This window comes from Penicillium bovifimosum (assembly GCF_028826915.1).
Source record: "Penicillium bovifimosum strain IBT 22155 chromosome Unknown utg000005l_segment0_segment0, whole genome shotgun sequence".
NCBI lineage: Eukaryota > Fungi > Ascomycota > Eurotiomycetes > Eurotiales > Aspergillaceae > Penicillium > Penicillium bovifimosum.
The window spans coordinates 485,350-503,703 of record NW_026622714.1 but is presented as its reverse complement, the minus strand read 5'-3'; the positions used below and the strand labels follow the sequence as shown (position 1 = coordinate 503,703).

At 52.3% G+C, this 18,354-nt stretch overlaps 5 protein-coding genes across 5 annotated transcripts; 3 read left to right on the top strand and 2 right to left on the bottom strand.

Moving 5' to 3' along the window:
- Positions 1 to 1,137: 1,137 nt before the first annotated feature.
- Positions 1,138 to 3,561, top strand: N7515_005355 (uncharacterized protein; the record flags this gene model as incomplete). The annotated part of the gene is made up of 2 exons (XM_056666099.1): positions 1,138 to 3,403; positions 3,461 to 3,561. 2 exons carry the CDS (start codon positions 1,138 to 1,140, stop codon positions 3,559 to 3,561), a joined length of 2,367 nt encoding a protein of 788 aa, XP_056519695.1.
- A 3,178-nt stretch (positions 3,562 to 6,739) lies between these two features.
- Positions 6,740 to 8,896, top strand: N7515_005354 (putative RING and UBP finger domain protein; the record flags this gene model as incomplete). The annotated part of the gene is made up of 1 exon (XM_056666098.1): positions 6,740 to 8,896. The coding sequence occupies one exon, from the start codon at positions 6,740 to 6,742 to the stop codon at positions 8,894 to 8,896; it is 2,157 nt and encodes a 718-aa protein (XP_056519694.1).
- Positions 8,897 to 9,141: 245 nt separating this feature from the next.
- On the bottom strand, positions 9,142 to 10,170 carry N7515_005353 (3-demethylubiquinone-9 3-methyltransferase; the record flags this gene model as incomplete). The annotated part of the gene is made up of 1 exon (XM_056666097.1): positions 9,142 to 10,170. The coding sequence occupies one exon, from the start codon at positions 10,168 to 10,170 to the stop codon at positions 9,142 to 9,144; it is 1,029 nt and encodes a 342-aa protein (XP_056519693.1).
- An 893-nt stretch (positions 10,171 to 11,063) lies between these two features.
- Positions 11,064 to 12,992, bottom strand: N7515_005352 (putative C6 transcription factor (AmyR); the record flags this gene model as incomplete). The annotated part of the gene is made up of 3 exons (XM_056666096.1): positions 11,064 to 11,459; positions 11,514 to 11,964; positions 12,016 to 12,992. The coding sequence occupies 3 exons, from the start codon at positions 12,990 to 12,992 to the stop codon at positions 11,064 to 11,066; spliced, it is 1,824 nt and encodes a 607-aa protein (XP_056519692.1).
- Positions 12,993 to 14,749: 1,757 nt separating this feature from the next.
- N7515_005351 (glycoside hydrolase family 31 protein) lies at positions 14,750 to 17,897 on the top strand (the record flags this gene model as incomplete). The annotated part of the gene is made up of 4 exons (XM_056666095.1): positions 14,750 to 15,468; positions 15,532 to 15,939; positions 15,992 to 16,162; positions 16,211 to 17,897. The coding sequence occupies 4 exons, from the start codon at positions 14,750 to 14,752 to the stop codon at positions 17,895 to 17,897; spliced, it is 2,985 nt and encodes a 994-aa protein (XP_056519691.1).
- Between the last annotated feature and the right edge of the window lie 457 nt (positions 17,898 to 18,354).

The window sequence follows — 18,354 nt, the reverse complement described above, 5'->3', positions numbered from 1 at the left end:
AGCTATCCCAATAAGGCTAGCAGGTCTCAAGTTCTCTCAACAGGAGAGGTTCAGCACAACGTTGTCCATGGATACTCCGTTCGAGACTCAGATGCATGTCAGAAGTAAAGGCAATGCGATGTGACGGGTTCGGATAATGCACGCGATGGTGGCTGGTGAGTTGGAAGTTCCCCTTACTGCAGGCACTTAGAATAGAAAAAGATGAGCTGTCAATTTTCTTATTTCCTTTCCCTGCCGCCATCGTCCCAGAGAGTTCACGATGCCAACTTGGCACGGTCTCAACAATGTTAGCCTAATAGCCTTAGGATCTTGATCGACATGGAAATCACGGCACTGTCATCCTGAACTGTTCAAGTGGCCCCCACTGACGACCCTTTTTTGTGGTATGGGCCTATGGGGACATCCGTATCACGGGCATGGAAGTGGACTGGGGGAGGAAGCTGATTGGATCTGATTAGGGAGAACACTTGCTTGTTGGGGCGTAGGCTCAAGCATCACAACGGACTGTCAGATCTCGTGTTTTATTGCCACGCTCTCAACGTACGGCGTTTTTCTTACCCCCCCCCCACTGATCTCCCGTTCCACGGTTGATCCGACGGGACTTAGATATGAGAGTCCAAGATAATCTCCCTAAAAGATAGATCGAATGTAAGCAAGATAACTAGTACCGAGACATAGAGAACAAGAAGAACAAGAAGAAAAAGAGCAAGAAAGTGCAGAAATAAGGCAACCTGTGGGTTTCCCTTTTAGGAAAGGAATTCAATAATAGGAACGAAATAAATAAAAAAAGAAAAAAAAAGAAAGATCATGGGATCACTGTCTCCTCTCTAGTCTCTACTGTGTACTACGGCCAAGGACGGAGTACATCCAACGCTATCTCCAGTGATCTCCACCATACTAAACTACCCGTGGAATTAATTCCTCCCTCAAGACTGGCCCTGAACTCTCCACGCATCTCCACTCTCCACAACTCCCCTAGCGTATTCCTTCACCGCTGCTTTGTCCCCCCCCACCGCCTCACTCTCCTCCCTCTTCATACTTGTGTGACTCTTCTGAAGAAGGTCCTCTCCTCCAGGCTGGTCCTTTCTTCCCCTCCCTTTCACTTTCCTGTGATCATTTTGACTCGAAAAAAAAGCCATGTCCAATGTCGATTTGTCCAGTGATGGCCTGATAGGCGTCGATTACGACTCCAGAGGCTATCTACAGCATCAGTCATGGCCCGTGGTAGATCAAGCGCCCCCACGGTCAGATGAAGCCCATGGTCTCTCCCCGTTACAAACCAGCGGTCACCCCCTGGAACAGTCGGTGACCCAAGATCCAAACCTCATGGTCGACTGGCACTTTCAACCGCTTCATACTCCTCACCACCACCTGCCATATTCATCCGAAGACCCGTCCGCCGCGCCCCAGTATACGACCAGTTATGGCATGTCAATGCAGTCCTCACCCGTCGATCTCATGTCTGGCCAGGGCCAGATGAACGCTGGCTTATTGGATAGTCCATTCCTGCCCATGTCCGCACCGGTCGATATGGTGCCATTCACCTATCACGACTTCCAATCAGATCTGATGACGTTCCCTAACGGACTTCCGAACGGACTCCCCACCAGCCTTTCGGATCTCTCTTATGCCCCGCACCCGGTGCTGGAGAGCAGTTCCCCCACTGATACTTATTTGGAGGTCCGTTCCTTATCCAGCAGTGACAACGGCTGGAGTACTATCGACCACCGCCGCTCTCTCGATTTTGGTTATCCCGAACAAGGTGCTTTTGTCAATCCCACCCAGACTTTGCACGACCGTAGTCTGTCCGAGTCCTCATATTCCACCTCATACGGCAGTTTTGTGGATATCACGAATCCGATCGGCTCTCCTGGTTCAGAACCCAACATGGACTTGCCGTGCTATACTCACAGTCATAGCCACGGCTATAGCCACAGTCACAGTCACAGCCATAGCAGCTCCATTGGCATCCACGGTACCTCCCCAACAAGCAGTGCAATCGTCCGTCGGAACCCGTCTTCGCAAGGCTCTCGCTCCCCGTCCGCTGTCAGCCCCGTCGGAATGGTGCGGCCGATCCCGGTTCCGATCAAAAAGTCGACATCCCCTGCTCGATCTGCTGGGTCCCAGGCCTCATCCGCTTCACCGCCAAGCCGCAAGCCGTCCCGTAGGAGCCCCATTGCCGCCAAGACCGCGGAAACCAAGGTTCGCAAGCAATCTCAGACCGGAAAGCCCGAGACCACCGAGAAGCGTGTTGGCAAGCGAAAGGGCCCCCTCAAGCCCGACCAACGTAAACAGGCAAGTGAGATACGGAAATTGCGCGCCTGTCTGCGCTGCAAGTTCCTCAAGAAGACGTGTGATAAGGGCGAGCCTTGCGCAGGATGCCAACCGTCACACGCACGGTTATGGCAGGTGCCATGTACTCGCATTGATATCAAGGAGATTGGCTATTTCATGAAGGATTGGAAAGCGGATTACGAGCGTCACATCACCATGGGTTTCTCGGTCGGCAACATCACCGGATTCTCCGACCAGGAACGTACTCTGTTCATCACCCACGGTTACGGACAGATTTTGCCCATCAACGCCCGTGAGGTCTATGTTCGTGACGAGCAGTGCTTCACTGTGGACTGGATCGAGTCGATGCAGCGTGATCCTACACAATACGAGGTCGAGACTGCCAAACTCTCCGCTGGTATGGAGGGCATTTCGCACGCCATGTTGTCGGACTACCTGGACCGCCACATCGATGGCAATGGCACCTTTGAGAAGTTTGTTGACGATTACTTCGAGGGTACCCCCTTCCTGACGCAGATGCTGAAGACGGCGTTCCGGTTCTACTTCCGCACCAAAATGCCCGTCATCCGCAAGGCGCTCAAGCTGGTTGTGGCTTACAACCTCACTATGCATGTTACGATGGTCGAGGGCATCGGCGAGGAGGAGGGCTTCCTGGGTAAGATTGAGAATATGGGCTCCAAGTTTTCCGGCAAGACCATGGCCCCTGTCATGATCAACTTCCAGATCAAGTGTGCCATGGCTAGCATGTGGCGTGAGCTGCAGAAGGATGTGCTCGAGGAGCTGTCTGCACTCTACTCGAGCGTGTACAGCGGCGACAAGCTGAAGAACTGGCCGACAATCTTCATCCTGGCTTCCATTTTGCTGGCTGTGTGGGAGGAGATGCAGTTCGACAGCCACTACCGGACTCCGGACCAGGCCGCCGTCGACAAGTTCTGCACCGACATGGAGACCACCCCGGTGGGTGTCATCGTTGGACTGTTCCAGGCCATCTCGCAGAAGCTACCCCCCTTCACCGAGTGGGACTCACAAAAGCACCACCACCTTCTGTACTCCAACCCGGATGTCTGCAACACCATGACCGAAGTCCGTCAACATGTTGAGCAACATGGTAAGATTTACCTGTCTTGTACTCACCGTTCACTCCAAATACTAATCCATCTCGCAGAGAGCTACCTCCGCAGCCGTTCCAACTCCAAATTCAACCGTGGCGATTTCGACTGCCTCTCCAATAAATTTGTGTCGCGACTGGTCATTCGCGCCAACTAAACTACGACCCCGATGCGCACACGCATTATGATGACGATATATAACACGACTTGCGTTTTCCAGCGAGTACAGTTCCGCGCTTTTGTTTTTGAATTCTCGACGATACAAACTCACGAGCTGGATGAGAATATGCGAACGAATGTCGTGACGATGCCGCGCATCGATTTTCACTCTTTAACGATGACTCCGACGAGCTCCCTCCCAGCGAGGTCATACCTTTACACTTTTTGTACGGTGGTTCCCAGAGAACCGTCTTTCCTTTGATCTAGCTATTCATCAGCCGTGTTTCTTTTTGATCTTGTCTTTTGTCATATTTATCTTTTTATTTCCTTGATCATTGTTATTTTTTGCATTTATTTTTATTTTTTTGCTCTCGTGTTGGTGTATACCTTTCTTCGCATAGCTTTGTCTCCAGCGATGAACGAGGACCACGAATGTCATGACTGTGTACGGCCGAAGGTGTTTCTATTGTTTTGTTTCATTCTGCGGCACCTGGCACCCGCTGCAAACAGGGCCAAGTGGGAATGGCCCTGAGAAAGTAAACGACGGGGCGTTGCAGGCTGTCTGAATCCCCCGACTCACATTCTTTGTGGTTGGCCTGGCCTTTTTGCCGGGGGAATACGGCGTCGGACGGGGATGAATTTTGCCAGCGTTTGTTCATATGCCGATTAAAGGACTTTAGGCTCTATGATATCTCAAGTATAGCTTTACCTTACACTCTTATCTTCACTCCTATTCACTCCTATCAGCTTGATTCCGACATCTTGATAATCGTAGAAGTTGGCGGTGAGCCCGGATGCGGGAAATCGGCTTGATAGGTGTGGGTACAGGGTACCCGGCGGCGCGCAGCAGTTGCCGCACACAGCCCCGTACCAGGTACCTTCTGGCCACACTAGCGTCTCCATTTCCCCATTTAGGTCCACCCCCTCTTTTCGCGATAAGCAACCAGACGTCATCACCCTGGGCTGTCACAGGTAAGTGAATATAGACGGATAGAATGGGTGGGAAATACGGCGTATATGCTATAATGCTATTTAAAGAGAAAAAGAAAGACTCAGGGTTCCTGGAAGATCGTAGAATCTTAATAATCCTACCACCAGTCGGAGTTTTCTAGTGGGTGGCGTCTATGAAGTGATAGGCTGTTCTCAAGCACCTGTTTGACTCATCCGGCATCTTCTGGCATTTTCAGCCTTCCAATCGAACGGTCGTCAGTGACGCCTTCTGACTAAGACGCCCCCTCTTCCTTCCACTGTTTCCTACATAAGGCCTCTTCCCCTCTCAGCCACTCTCTTCTTCCTTTACCATCCATAACTCTACTCTCAGGGCATCTTACCCTTTCCCTTTCCACGTATCCCATTCACATTCACATCGATCGTCTAGAATCTCGCCAACATGCAGATTTTCGTCAAGACCCGTACGTTTGCATCCTTATCTAGCCGCCGTGCTGGAGAGATGGTTACTTAGATTGCCACCTTTCTCTGCATGGTCTGTCTTTGAACTTACCTACTAACTGCTATCTGTCTACAGTGACTGGCAAGACCATCACCCTTGAGGTTGAGTCCAGCGATACCATCGACAACGTCAAGTCCAAAATCCAGGACAAGGAGGGCATTCCCCCTGACCAACAGCGTCTGATCTTCGCCGGCAAGCAACTTGAGGACGGTCGCACTCTTTCCGACTACAACATTCAGAAGGAGTCTACTCTCCACCTCGTTCTCCGCCTCCGTGGTGGTATGCAGATTTGTAAGTTTGACTTAAACAGGCCACCGTCATGTTCTTTTACTAACATTCGCCACAGTCGTCAAGACCCTCACCGGAAAGACCATCACCCTCGAGGTCGAGTCATCCGACACCATCGATAATGTGAAGTCCAAGATTCAGGATAAGGAGGGCATCCCTCCCGACCAACAGCGTCTTATCTTCGCTGGCAAGCAGCTCGAGGACGGCCGTACTCTGTCCGACTACAACATTCAGAAGGAGTCTACTCTCCACCTCGTCCTGCGTCTCCGTGGTGGTATGCAGATTTTCGTCAAGACGCTCACAGGCAAGACGATCACACTGGAAGTCGAGTCGTCAGATACCATCGACAATGTCAAGTCCAAGATTCAAGATAAGGAGGGTATCCCACCTGACCAGCAGCGTCTCATTTTCGCAGGCAAGCAGCTTGAAGATGGCCGCACCCTCTCCGACTACAACATCCAGAAGGAATCCACCCTACACCTTGTCCTCCGTCTCCGTGGTGGTATGCAGATCTTCGTCAAGACCTTGACTGGAAAGACTATCACGCTAGAGGTTGAGAGCTCAGACACCATTGACAATGTCAAGAGCAAGATCCAAGATAAGGAGGGTATTCCCCCTGACCAGCAGCGTCTTATCTTCGCTGGTAAACAGCTGGAGGACGGGCGAACTCTTTCGGACTACAATATTCAGAAGGAGAGCACTCTGCACCTGGTGCTGCGTCTGCGTGGCGGCCAGTAAATGGTGACATGAGGCTTTTCTTTTTGGTGGGTTCTTGAACCTGCATGGCGTTCGGTCGTTTTTTCGAGGCTGAGGCCTCTTTGCAATGTTAAGGACGGCTTCTCTCTTTACTTAGGGCTCTTATTATTATCACGCATCCGTGATCGGTAGTTCTTACAATCAACCCTACAGCATTCCTACTCTTTGGCATACATACCATTCCATCGTGAATTTAGTCTAGATATAATTGCCAAAACATACTTAGGTATCTGACTACCTAGCCAGCCGAAGGGATTGTCTGGATAGGGCCAATATGTTGTCGCTATCTTTACAAGGTACTCCGTAGTGCTCAATAGGTATAACCGTACCCGTTCGGAGTTCCCCCTACGGTCTTGCTATTCTCCCATCTTGGTCAATTTCATCAACTTGTAGCCGTTCTTGCCACCTCACCATTCCAATGGAGGTGACAGGTCGGCCGTCGCAGAGACCACAAAGCGTTTAAGTCTTCTAGAATGTTCACTGTCCTTTGCCTCTTTTTCCAGGTTGCCACTCGCGTGTCAGGAACGATCGTGATTGGTGACGTAGGCGCAGTGGCAGCCTTATCAGTGATTAAGTAATCGCTCTTATCGGCGGGGGACCGGGCCTACGATTCACGGGCAACACGGTTCAAAAGCGTGAACCTCGAAGTGCAAGCTCCAGAGGATGCGAGCCATCATCCGGGATGCCCGCTTATTTCTACCATCTTAGCTTCCAACTTCTTTCCCACAGCCCAACTAACTCACCTACCTCAAGTTCTTCGTCCCTCGCAATACAATCCGCATGGGAAGCTTTACAACCATTCCAGCAACGAAGCCGGTCTTCAAGCTCAGGCCGTCTATCACCCACAAGAGATAACCACGCATCAACGAACCCCGAAAGCTCCCTGGCGCATCGGCAACGTCTCTCCTCTACATTCACCACCCATATCCCCACCACGCCAGCTCGAAACACTCCCTCCGATAGCTCTTCTCCCTACGAAACCTACACCAGCCCCGCCTCCCTCGAAGACGACAAGCGCTTCAGCGCCATCTCAATCGATTGCATTGATATGGTCACCCCAAAAGATCAGTCAAAACGCACCAAGAGGGCCTCCGTGGCCGCCACGGAGCCGGAGAACCTCGTCGCCGCGGGCATCGGCACCGACATCTTAGGCGGCGCCCGCACAAAAGGTCGCTACATCCCACTCGATCACCAGCTTTCTGATAGTGTTTGGGGAATTGTGCATCTGTACCGGGACACGCAGGAGACGCCATATCTTGGGAACGAAGATGATTACCCCACCGATCTCAAAGGCTCCGCGGCTGCGGCCCGCCAGCCTGGTGAGCAGCAGGCTACGGTGAGAACTGCGACGGCGGCCACCAAACAGACTTCTGGGAAGGGGCTTTCTGCGTATCCATTTCCTGAGACTGTCTCTTCCTTTGCGCAGAACCCTGATGAGGACTGTACGACGCTGTGCATCCTTGCTGTGCCCTCTTATCTGTCGCCGTCGGATTTCCTCGGATTTATGGGTGAGAAGACTATGGATGATGTTAGTCATTTCCGTATGATTAGGACGGCGCGTGCGAATCGGTATATGGTTTTGATGAAGTTCCGCAGCGGGCGGAAGGCGAAGGATTGGCAGAAGGAATGGAATGGGAAAGTGTTTAACAGCATCGAGCCCGAGACTTGTCATGTGGTGTTTGTGAAGACGGTCGGAATCGAAGTCGTGGATGCTGCAACACCGTCCGAGCATGGGGCGTTCTCCGATCTTCCCTCTCCCTCTCGGCCTCCCATGCCTTCCGCCGGACAGGTAACTCTCACCGGCAAACCTCTTGCACCGCCAACCCCAGCCCTAATCGAATTACCGACTTGTCCCGTCTGCCTAGAGCGAATGGACGAAACCACCGGCCTACTAACCATCATCTGCCAACACGTCTTCCACTGCACCTGTCTCGAAAAATGGAAAGGCAGCGGCTGTCCCGTATGCCGCTACACCCAAGATGACTGCCGCAAGTCCAACGCAGGTTTAAAACCAGACCAAGAACCACAAGAATGCAGCGTCTGCCACTCAGATCAAAACCTCTGGGCCTGTTTAATCTGCGGCACAATCGGCTGCGGCCGCTACGACGGCGCCCACGCCTTCGCCCACTGGAAAGAAACCAACCACGCCTTCGCAATGGACCTCTCCACCGAGCGCGTCTGGGACTACGTGGGCGACGCCTACGTCCACCGCATCATCCAGAGCAAAACAGACGGCAAACTCCTCGAACTTCCAGCAGCAGACCACAGCGCCCTCGATCCACCCGACTGGGGCGACGCGGTGCCCCGCGAAAAACTAGAAAACATGAGCATAGAATACACACACCTCCTTACCAGCCAGCTGGAAAGCCAGCGTGCATACTTCGAAGAAGTCGTCGAGCGCGCCGTCGATAAAGCCTCGCAGGCTAGTGCTGCGGCCGCTCTGGCGGAAGTTAGTTCGTCGACTGTGGCTTCGCGTCTGGAAGAACTGCAGGCTAAGTACGATGTATTGACTATGGAGACATTGCCGGGTCTTGAGCATGATTGCGCCAGAGCGGAGAAGAGGGCGGAGAAGTTCGAGGCCTTGGCCAGGTCTTTTGAGAAGAAGTATCAGGAGGAGAAGGCTATGAATGGGAATATGTTGCAGAGGATTGAGGGGCTTACCAAGGAGGTTGAGTCGTTGAGGGTTGAGAAGGCGGATCTTGCTGAGCAGAATCGGGATTTGACCTTTTTTATTAGTGGGTCGCAGAGGTTGCAGGGTCAGGGCGAGGAGGTTGAACAGGGGACTGTTTCTGTGCCGGAGGTTGAGAAGAAGAAGAGGAGGGGGAGGGGGAAGAAGTAGGTTCGTCTTGCTTGGTGACTTGGAGGTTCGAAGGGGTGTATCCCTAGGCCCTAAGATGGGATACGGATTTGTATAATAACGAGACAAGGAAATGAGTTTATGAATATGAGTAACGAAGCTGTCTCTACAATGGATCAATACAACTGATACATAATACATCATGCCTAACGAAACTAATGCCAAATCTACTATTATACAAAGTCTCAACTTATATACAAAGAGTTCCCCCACCCCAAATCCAGATACTAAAACTCCCTCCTAACAGCCCAAAAATAATTCCCCCAATCCTCACTCCCTTTGACCATCTTCCACCCAATCCCAGGAACATAAACCGCCCCCACACACTTCCACCTCATCCCCTCAACCTCCGCCCTCCCACCACGATAAACCCCCGAATCCGCAACCCTCATCAACCCCTCCTGCAACCAGCCCTTAACCTCATCCGGATTCACAAACTTGCTCCACTCGTGCGTACCCCGCGGCACAACACCAATAGGCCACGGAGCCTCGGCGATAACCTGGTTCAGCAGGAATGATGGCAATGTTCGTGAGATCGTGGACCCGATTAGCCAGCCACCGGGTTTGAGGGCTTTGAGACAGTTTGTGAGAAACGTTAAAGGAGTTGAGGTTTTGGGGTCGATGTGTTCGAGGACTTCGAAGAGGGTTACGATGTCGTATTGTGCTGGATTTGAGTTTTGGCTTAGGTCTTGGCTTGAGCTTGAACCTGGGCTTGAGCTTTCAGTTGTAGTCGGTGCCGTTCCGGCAATCACATCCTCCAACGTCGTATTCAAATACCTAAATTTCCCGGAGCGAAGATGCGCATCGACAGTAGGATCATTGCGAGCGTGCGAACGCGCCATACGGATTAGATCCGTTGACGGGTCGATGGCTGTCATTGTAGCGGCTAGTGTTGGTGTTGGTGCTGTGTTGGTGTTTAAGGGGATTGTGCGCGCTAGGGACTCGGCGAAGATGCCCCCGCCGCAGCCGACGTCTAGGTAGTTGAGGGTTGCGCGGGGCTCCGTTGTTGGTGATGGGGAGCCTTCGGCTAGGCAGGAGGCGATGAATTCGTGGCGGAGGGGGTTCATTAGGTGCAGGATGCGTGAGGGGCCCATTGGGTCCCACCAGGAACTGGCCAGGGCTGAGAAGTGGGTGAGTTCGTCGGCGGAGACGGAGGAGTGTTTGCGGGTTTGGGGGAGGCTTAGGGTCGGGTGGAGAGTTGGTAGGCAGGTTTGGCGGAGGGCATGCCGGGGGAGGGTGAGGCGGAGGGATGCCATTTTTGTTGGTTCAAGGTTGTTGTTGTTTTCGAGATTGGTGACGTGAGGTTGGTGAGGTTTTGGTATCAGCTCCGGGTTGGTGCTCTGGGAGCTGTTGGTTTGTGTGGAGAGTTGAGGAGGATCTGTGTCGAATGTCAATTGGCTATTTAGAAAGGGTTGGAAGTGAGAGTAGACATACTAGTGGAACATTTTGTGAGCAATTGGGCAGAAGCTACGGAGAAGAGAAAGATGAAGCTCTTCGTGAAATTGGAGATTCGCCGAGACAAACATGCCAAGGATGTTTGTTTGGTCTGAGGACATCGATGCTCATAGTCTGAACTTCAACTCTTAAAGCCTCTCAGAGATCATTCTACGTACCTGCGTTCAAGGTCATGCCTTTTAGGTGGTTTCATCTTTTTACACAAGGCTATCAGTATCATTCATCCAAGGCCCCGCACTTCAACCTGAGTCAACGAGCGTATGAAGCCAGCTGTTAACTTCTTGCCACTTGCCAGTTGGCAGCATATCACAAGCCTGGTGGCACGGGTTTGCGACTCAGATGATAAGAGTCCACAGGGTGAATCTCAGGGATGTGTTTGGATCATCATGGCGTGGGAGGTCTACACCAACTCATCCCTCAGATCCAACCCTATGAAGATCGAAACACATCCCTGAGACTCTGTGGACTCTTCTTATCTGAGTTGCAAAACCTATGTCCCCTGGCTCGTGACAATGTATCAGCCCCAAATACATGGCGAGATCTCCACCATTCCTCTCGAGTATCGACTGCTCAGGAAGACATCCAGCCATTGCGCTTGATCGTGGTCTATTCAACTCAATCCATATCACAACCGTCTATAAAACTCCACTTGGTATCATAAGACAAAATCCACACGCCACCCAAAATACAGCAATCATCCCAATAAACAATTTCCAAACCCTAATTCCTGCACTGATCCATGAGATGCCGACTCTTGGCCATCGACATCAATATCCTCCCCACCACCGGTATAATCCCACACATGCTGGCCAGACCACGAAGCCAACTGATCCGGCACAGCCGCACCGAGTATAGGAAGGAAGTTCCCCGCGGTGATCGTGCAGTCGAGTCCAAGCACGGTCCTGCAGCGCTCCAACAAGGTCGGAAAGAGGTAAGAAGGGGAGCCGCGGATTTGAGAAAGCGTGTGCAGAATACCCCACAGCAACTCATTTGGATCAATAGTCGACTCGGCTAGTCTGTGGACGGCTTTTGGTCCGAGTGATCTTGCCACGTCCGCCACGGAGACGCCCAGGTCGAAGAGTTTTTGTTCCTATATGACATTCAATCAGTATGCGAAAGCTGAGTGTAAAAGACTCCGGCTTACCATTCCAATTCCATGGGCGTCGACGGCTCCCTGGGAGGCTGCCCCGATCACACTCATCACGGCTTTGCCTACCACCACCGGGAGATGAAATGGTAAGACTGCGTCATCACGCGATGCACTCTGCGTGGCATGGCTCATAGACAGCTTCCACATCATTGCCTGCAGCCACTGCTGTGTGATCAGGATATCCACCTGCTGGATCTCGAGCACTCCGTCTAGAGAGATAGGCTTGCACAGGCTCGATTGGATGGCAGAAGTGGGCGGTCTTTCTAAGATGCCATCCCCGCCACCAGCCGAGATCCAGTCATAAAGACTGGGGGTGAGATTCTCAAAGATGTTGATCAAGTTGATAAACCCATAAGCCAAGATGGGATCCTCCGAGCAAAGAACCTGAGGTTTATGAATCGAGCTGCGCAGCATAACCGGCTTCGATTGCTGGAGAGCATATCCCCTGTAATCACAAATCAGCATTGGTCGTCAACACCACCGCAGTATCACTCACCTCTCCGTGATAAACAAAAGCCAAAAAATCCTCCGTCTCTCCTCCGCCTCCTCAGCCTCGAACTCAGCATACGTCCCCTCCCGATGTAAGCCAAGCGTAAACGCAAACGAAGTGGCCTGGCACAGAAAGAACCAAGCATGATCCTGCTTATCCAAATTCCCATACGAAGCAAACAAAAAGAAGGAAGTCAAAAGCGACTCGGTCCCAACCTCCTCCAAAACATCAACCTCCCTTCGCGCCCGCACAGCCTCACAAAGCAATTCCTCTCCAGACATCAACGACTGCCCGTCCCCAATACGCCGCTGCGCCGAATCCGTCACCGGCGCAGTCCCATCCAGCTTTAGCTGGATATGCGTTGCCGCACACAACGAGGCAAGAAATGCATACCGACGGGCAGTCAGCTGCTCCGGCGCATGGCAGTCCAGCCGCAGCTGGTCGCCGCGAACAACAGGCATGATTGGGAACAGGTACTTGAGGTAGACATTGACGTGCGCGAGGAGGATCTGCGGCGACAGCCGCGGGGGTTGTGGTCTGGCATAGCGGTAGTTGTAGCCGTAGCCGATGGCAGATTCGACTGTTGAGTCTGTTGAGCCGGGGGAGGAGACGAGTTCCGGTGGTGGCAGGTGCGAGAATGTATCTGAGAAGTCTCGGCCGACGAACTGCGAGTCGGTGATTATGAACTCTGGGGAGATGGGGGAGTTCTTGAACATGTAGTCCGGGATCTCTTCCAGATCCGGGCCGGACCCGTCTGCGTCGGGATTGGGGTGCTCGGGATGGTCGAGTCGGGAGATGAGAGGGTGGATTGGGGCTAGGGGGTAGAGAGTGCGGAATTTGGGGCCCTTTCTGCGGAGGACGTCGCTATATGAGCAGGAGAGAAGTAGCCGTTGACATTTGTCGCATGGGAGTTCGCGGGAACACTTTATCTTGCGGCGGCGGCAGTTGTCGCAGGCTTGCTTATAGGTCTTTTTGGTTGACATTGTTGGATCTGGGGTATATGTCTAGGTAATGTGACTCGACTCAGCAGAGGAGTGGTTCATGTTATGATTTTCCTTGCAGTAATGATGCGATGTTTCATCGGGGACTTTCGAGGTCCATTATAAAACAAATCCCGGAAACCTGGGGAAGTGCGTGCGCGGGGGAAGGGTCCTTGCGAGTGAAGAAAAAAACCCCGCAAAGGCCCCTGCGGATGGCGTTCATCTTGATCTTATTCGCATTCGTACTTGCTTTGGTCGTTCCAGGCATCTTCTAGATCAGGGGTCGTTGCGACCCTACTTTATCTCGGCCCGACATCTCGCGCCAACCACGGATTCCCCTCAGCCTTCCCCACATTTCCATGGACTCGCAAGATTGACATGCGTCTTGACTCTTTCAGGGAGTATTCCGATTGTCGAATCTATGTCATCCTGCTTCATCCTGCAAAACACTGACAGCTCCATCATCTCGGCCCGTAAGCCAAGGTATCCTAATCGGATGGGCCAAGTCGGCTATGGTGGCCTGACATCTTCATGGCGTTGCTTGAGCCGAGCTAAGATCAAACGATGCGCGATTTTCTGGCCCTGCTTTAACCTGTTTGAATGGGAGTGGACACCGCTAAGATACGACAAGCGCTTGTCTCCGCTTTGGTGTCTTCCTCGGACCCAATCAAGCTGTTCACTCTTCACGGCTTCTTTTACTTCAAGTATCGTCTAAACGGAGCCTCCGAAGTACCGAGAGTGCTTGTTTGATCCCTCTCGGCTTCCCGAAGAAGGGCTTTTCTTGATGGATATCTGCCTGCTAAACCAATGCGCTTGAGGATGAAGTGTATACTGTCGTTACACTTTCGAAAAGGGAACCTCGGTTGATTGACTGATCAAGATATGTACGTGGGGTCGAGAACTCAAGATTATGAGGTTCCCACGGACACTCCCTCCAGAGTTACTCCAGAGTCCAGACTCCCCAGACGTCTTCCAGGCGTCTCTCGGTAGTTATAAGATTCTTCACTAGAGAGAAAGGGCTCACCGCAGACAAAAGACGGGGTCATGACGAGATTCGGCCGTAGCATAGGAAATACAAGGGGCCAATGGACACGGATATTTATCGGACAACTGGCCAATCACAAGGTCTTATATCGTGTGATCGGCAGTCGTCAAGGCGAGGTGGGTTTTCCCTATTACTGCGCCAAGGAGACTGCTAACCACTTACGCAGGATAATGTGGGACGATGGAGTACTTCCGACTCTGCGGACTTGTATTTTTCCGAGTTGGATATTGCTACCTACAATAGACATACACATTTCGGTATTCCTACATGGGCAGTACCTTCCAGCGGCTTCGCCCGGATTGGCATGTTTGACCAATGATTGGACATCGAATCAACGAGTTTGACTGTCTGAGTACTCTCCAGGGAGTACTCCTCCATTCCATCGGCATGCAGTAGCAATCGGATCGCACGGGTAAACGCAAGGGGCCCTCCCCGCAATGCGCAGCCCCAGCATTCCATAATTTAGCTTGATTTAGCTTGGAAGCTTGACCAACCCCGCAAAAGAACTCGGCAAACGATGTGGACCACCGGACAATCGACGGATATTTTCAATCGTATTCCGGCCTCGGGATGGTGATCGGTTCCTGTCAATTCCTGTGCAGCTGTTGTGCAACGAACCTCCTTGCGCTCTGGACCTATAAGAACGGGGCTGCGCTGGACAGATCGTTTGAGAAACGACGAACTTCCCTGCTCTAAACGCCAGGAACCGGTCGCTATGGTCGGTGTAAGAAACCTTCTCGTTGGTACCTGGCTCCTGCCAGCTGCCTATGGTACTTTCTCAACATCCGCCGCGGGCTCTCGCTCTGCTGCTTCTTCGACTATTTCATCGGCATACTCACAATTCACTATTCCGAGTGATTCTGATTCGGGCGCGCATCTAATCGCCAATATCGATGACCCGGAAGCTGTTGACGCACAGTCCGTGTGTCCAGGCTACAGGGCTTCCAACGTACGGGAGTCTTCTCGCGGCTTGACTGCAACCCTGAAGTTGGCAGGGAAGCCATGCAATGTCTATGGTACGGATGTGGACTCATTAGATCTTTCTATTGAGTACCTCGCTCATGACCGGCTCAATGTTCAAATTGTCCCGACTTATCTTGATTCTTCCAATTCTTCTTGGTTCGTGCTGGATGAGCATGTCGTTCCCCGGCCTAGCTCCGATAAGCATGCTTCGGAGAGAAGAAGTGACCTTGAGATTACCTGGTCGAACAAGCCGTCTTTCCACTTCAAGGTCACTCGTAAAGCTACTGGTGATGCTATCTTCGATACCACTGGCTCGGTCTTGGTATTTGAGAACCAGTTTGTTGAGTTTGTGACTTCTTTACCAAGAGATTACAACTTGTACGGGATTGGAGAGCATATCGAGCAACTGCGCATCTTGAACAACCGCACTGTGACTCTCTATGCATCGGATATTGGTGATCCTATTGATCTGTGAGTTTCAGACGACCAGCGTGGGGTTTCTCTACAACATTGTCAATACTAACTACCGGCCAGCAATCTTTACGGAACCCACCCTTTCTATCTAGACACCCGTTACTACGAGGTCGACCACAGGGGCCATCACACCCTCGTTGCAGCTGACAACGCGGATCAGTCTAAGGATTATGTCTCTTATTCGCACGGTGTCTTCTTCCGAAACGCTCATGGTCAGGAGATTATCATGCAGCCTGAAGGTCTAACATGGCGCACCCTGGGAGGCAGCATTGATCTCACCTTCTACTCTGGTCCCACTCAGGTAGAGGTCACCAAGAACTACCAGCTGAGCACCATTGGCCTGCCGGCATTGCAGCAGTACTTTACTTTTGGATACCACCAGTGCCGCTGGGGCTACCATAACTGGACTGAGCTTGAGCATGTCGTCTCCAACTTTGAGAAGTTCGAAATTCCTTTGGAGACTATCTGGTAGGTTGATCGCTCGTTCCCGCCGTTTGGACAATTGCTAAATATTGACCAGGAATGACATTGATTATATGCATGGCTACCGCGACTTTGACAATGATCAGCACCGCTATCCATACAGCGAGGGTGAGGAGTTCTTGGACAAGCTACACAGCAGTGGCCGTCACTATGTCCCCATCATCGATGCTGCTATCTATATTCCGAACCCTGATAATGTCTCTGATGCGTAAGTCTTTCTGGTCCTGTCTTCGAGGGTACCTGCTGATGTTGGCAGCTATGATACCTACACCCGCGGGCATAAAGATGATGTCTTCCTGAAGAACCCTGACGGAAGCGAGTACATTGGCGCTGTCTGGCCCGGTTATACTGTCTTCCCCGACTGGCACAACCCGAAGACAAATGATTTCTGGGCGAACGAGATCGTGACCTGGCACAAGAAAGTTGCCATTGACGGCATCTGGATTGACATGAATGAAGTCTCCTCCTTCTGCGTCGGCAGCTGCGGATCTAAAAACCTGAGCATGAACCCCGCTCACCCTCCCTTCGCACTCCCCGGCGAGCCTGGCAACGTGATCTACGACTATCCCGAAGGATTCGAGCTGAGCAACAAGACCGAAGCCGCAGCCGCGTCTTCGGCAGCGTCTAGCCAGGCTGCCGCCGCTGCAACCGGTGACTCTGGCCCTTCATCCACAACCCCTTATCTGCGTACCACACCCACTGCAGGAGTACGCAACATCAACCACCCACCTTACGTGATCAACCACGACCAGGACGGTCACGATCTCGCCGTCCACGCCGTCTCACCGAACGCCACCCACTACGACGGCGTCCAAGAATACGACGTACACAATCTCTTCGGCCACCAAATCCTCAACGCCACCTACCACGGCCTGCTGAAAGTCGACTCCAACAAACGCCCCTTCATCATCGGCCGCTCGACCTTCGCCGGCTCCGGCAAATGGGCCGGCCACTGGGGAGGCGACAACGCCTCGAAGTGGGCCTACATGTTCTTCTCCATCCCCCAAGCCCTCTCCTTCTCCCTCTTCGGCATCCCCATGTTCGGCGTCGACACCTGCGGCTTCAACGGAAACACCGACGAAGAACTCTGCAACCGCTGGATGCAACTCTCCGCCTTCTTCCCCTTCTACCGAAACCACAATACCCTCTCCGCAATCCCGCAGGAGCCCTATGTCTGGGACTCCGTAGCCAAAGCCACCAAATCCGCCATGCAAATCCGCTACGCCATTCTCCCCTACTTCTACACTCTCTTCCATGAGGCACACACCGAGGGGACGACGGTCATGCGCGCTCTCGCTTGGGAATTCCCAACTGACCCTTCCCTCGCCGCCGTCGACACACAGTTCCTGCTCGGTTCGGCGCTCATGATCATCCCCGTGCTTGCGCCACAGGCTACTTCAGTCAAGGGTGTCTTCCCGGGCCTCAAGCACGGAGAGGTCTGGTATGACTGGTACAGTCATGAAGCCGTCGATGCGAAGCCAGGCGTTAATACCACTATCCCCGCGCCACTGGGCCATATCCCTGTTTTCGTCAGGGGTGGCAGTGTCTTGCCGATGCAGGAGCCGGCGTTGACGACTAAGGAGGCGCGTGCTACGCCTTGGTCTTTGCTTGTTGCGCTTGGTGGACATGGGGCTGCGTCTGGGCAGCTGTATCTTGATGATGGGGAGAGTAATGTGCCGGATGAGACCCTTAATGTTGAGTTCACGGTTGAGAGATCGGCTCTCAGTGTTAAGGCGAAGGGGAGATGGGAGGAGGTGAATCCGTTGGACAGGGTTACTGTTCTTGGTGTTGAGACAAGGCCTGGTGTTGTTAGGTTTGGTGGGGAGGTGGTGTCTGCTGAGCATGTACAGTGGAACTCTACTTCGCGTGTGCTTTCTGTGGGTGGATTGCAGAAGTTGACTGGTAAGGGTGCGTTTAGTGGGAACTGGACTTTGAAGTGGTAGATTGTGGGTGAGATTGGTTGTGATTTCTATAGTCTTTCAATGACAGTCTCGCGTTGATGCATTTCTAGACCCTCTTGATACAAATCCATATCCATCATCGTCATCCTCATCCTCATCTCCGCAGATCAGAACTTGTGGGAGTACACGATCTCGGGCCGAATACACCAACGTTGCTTTCATCACATATCTACTTGGGATCCCCGAAGAAAATCAGATCAAGGATCGATTGGCATCACCTCAAACAGGCCGGTAATCACGGACGCCCGTCCCGATAATCCCTGTTGGGTTGACAGGGCTGTGTGAGATTTGATTGGACGTGTACAGGGATTGTGAGTTATGTGGGATTTATTTCTCGCATCATCTGTACATTTCCAATCACAGGTACAAGTGCATTGTGTGCATATTCCCTGTCTTTGGTTCTGGGCTGAATGTTCGAGGGTTAGATTTACTGTGAACT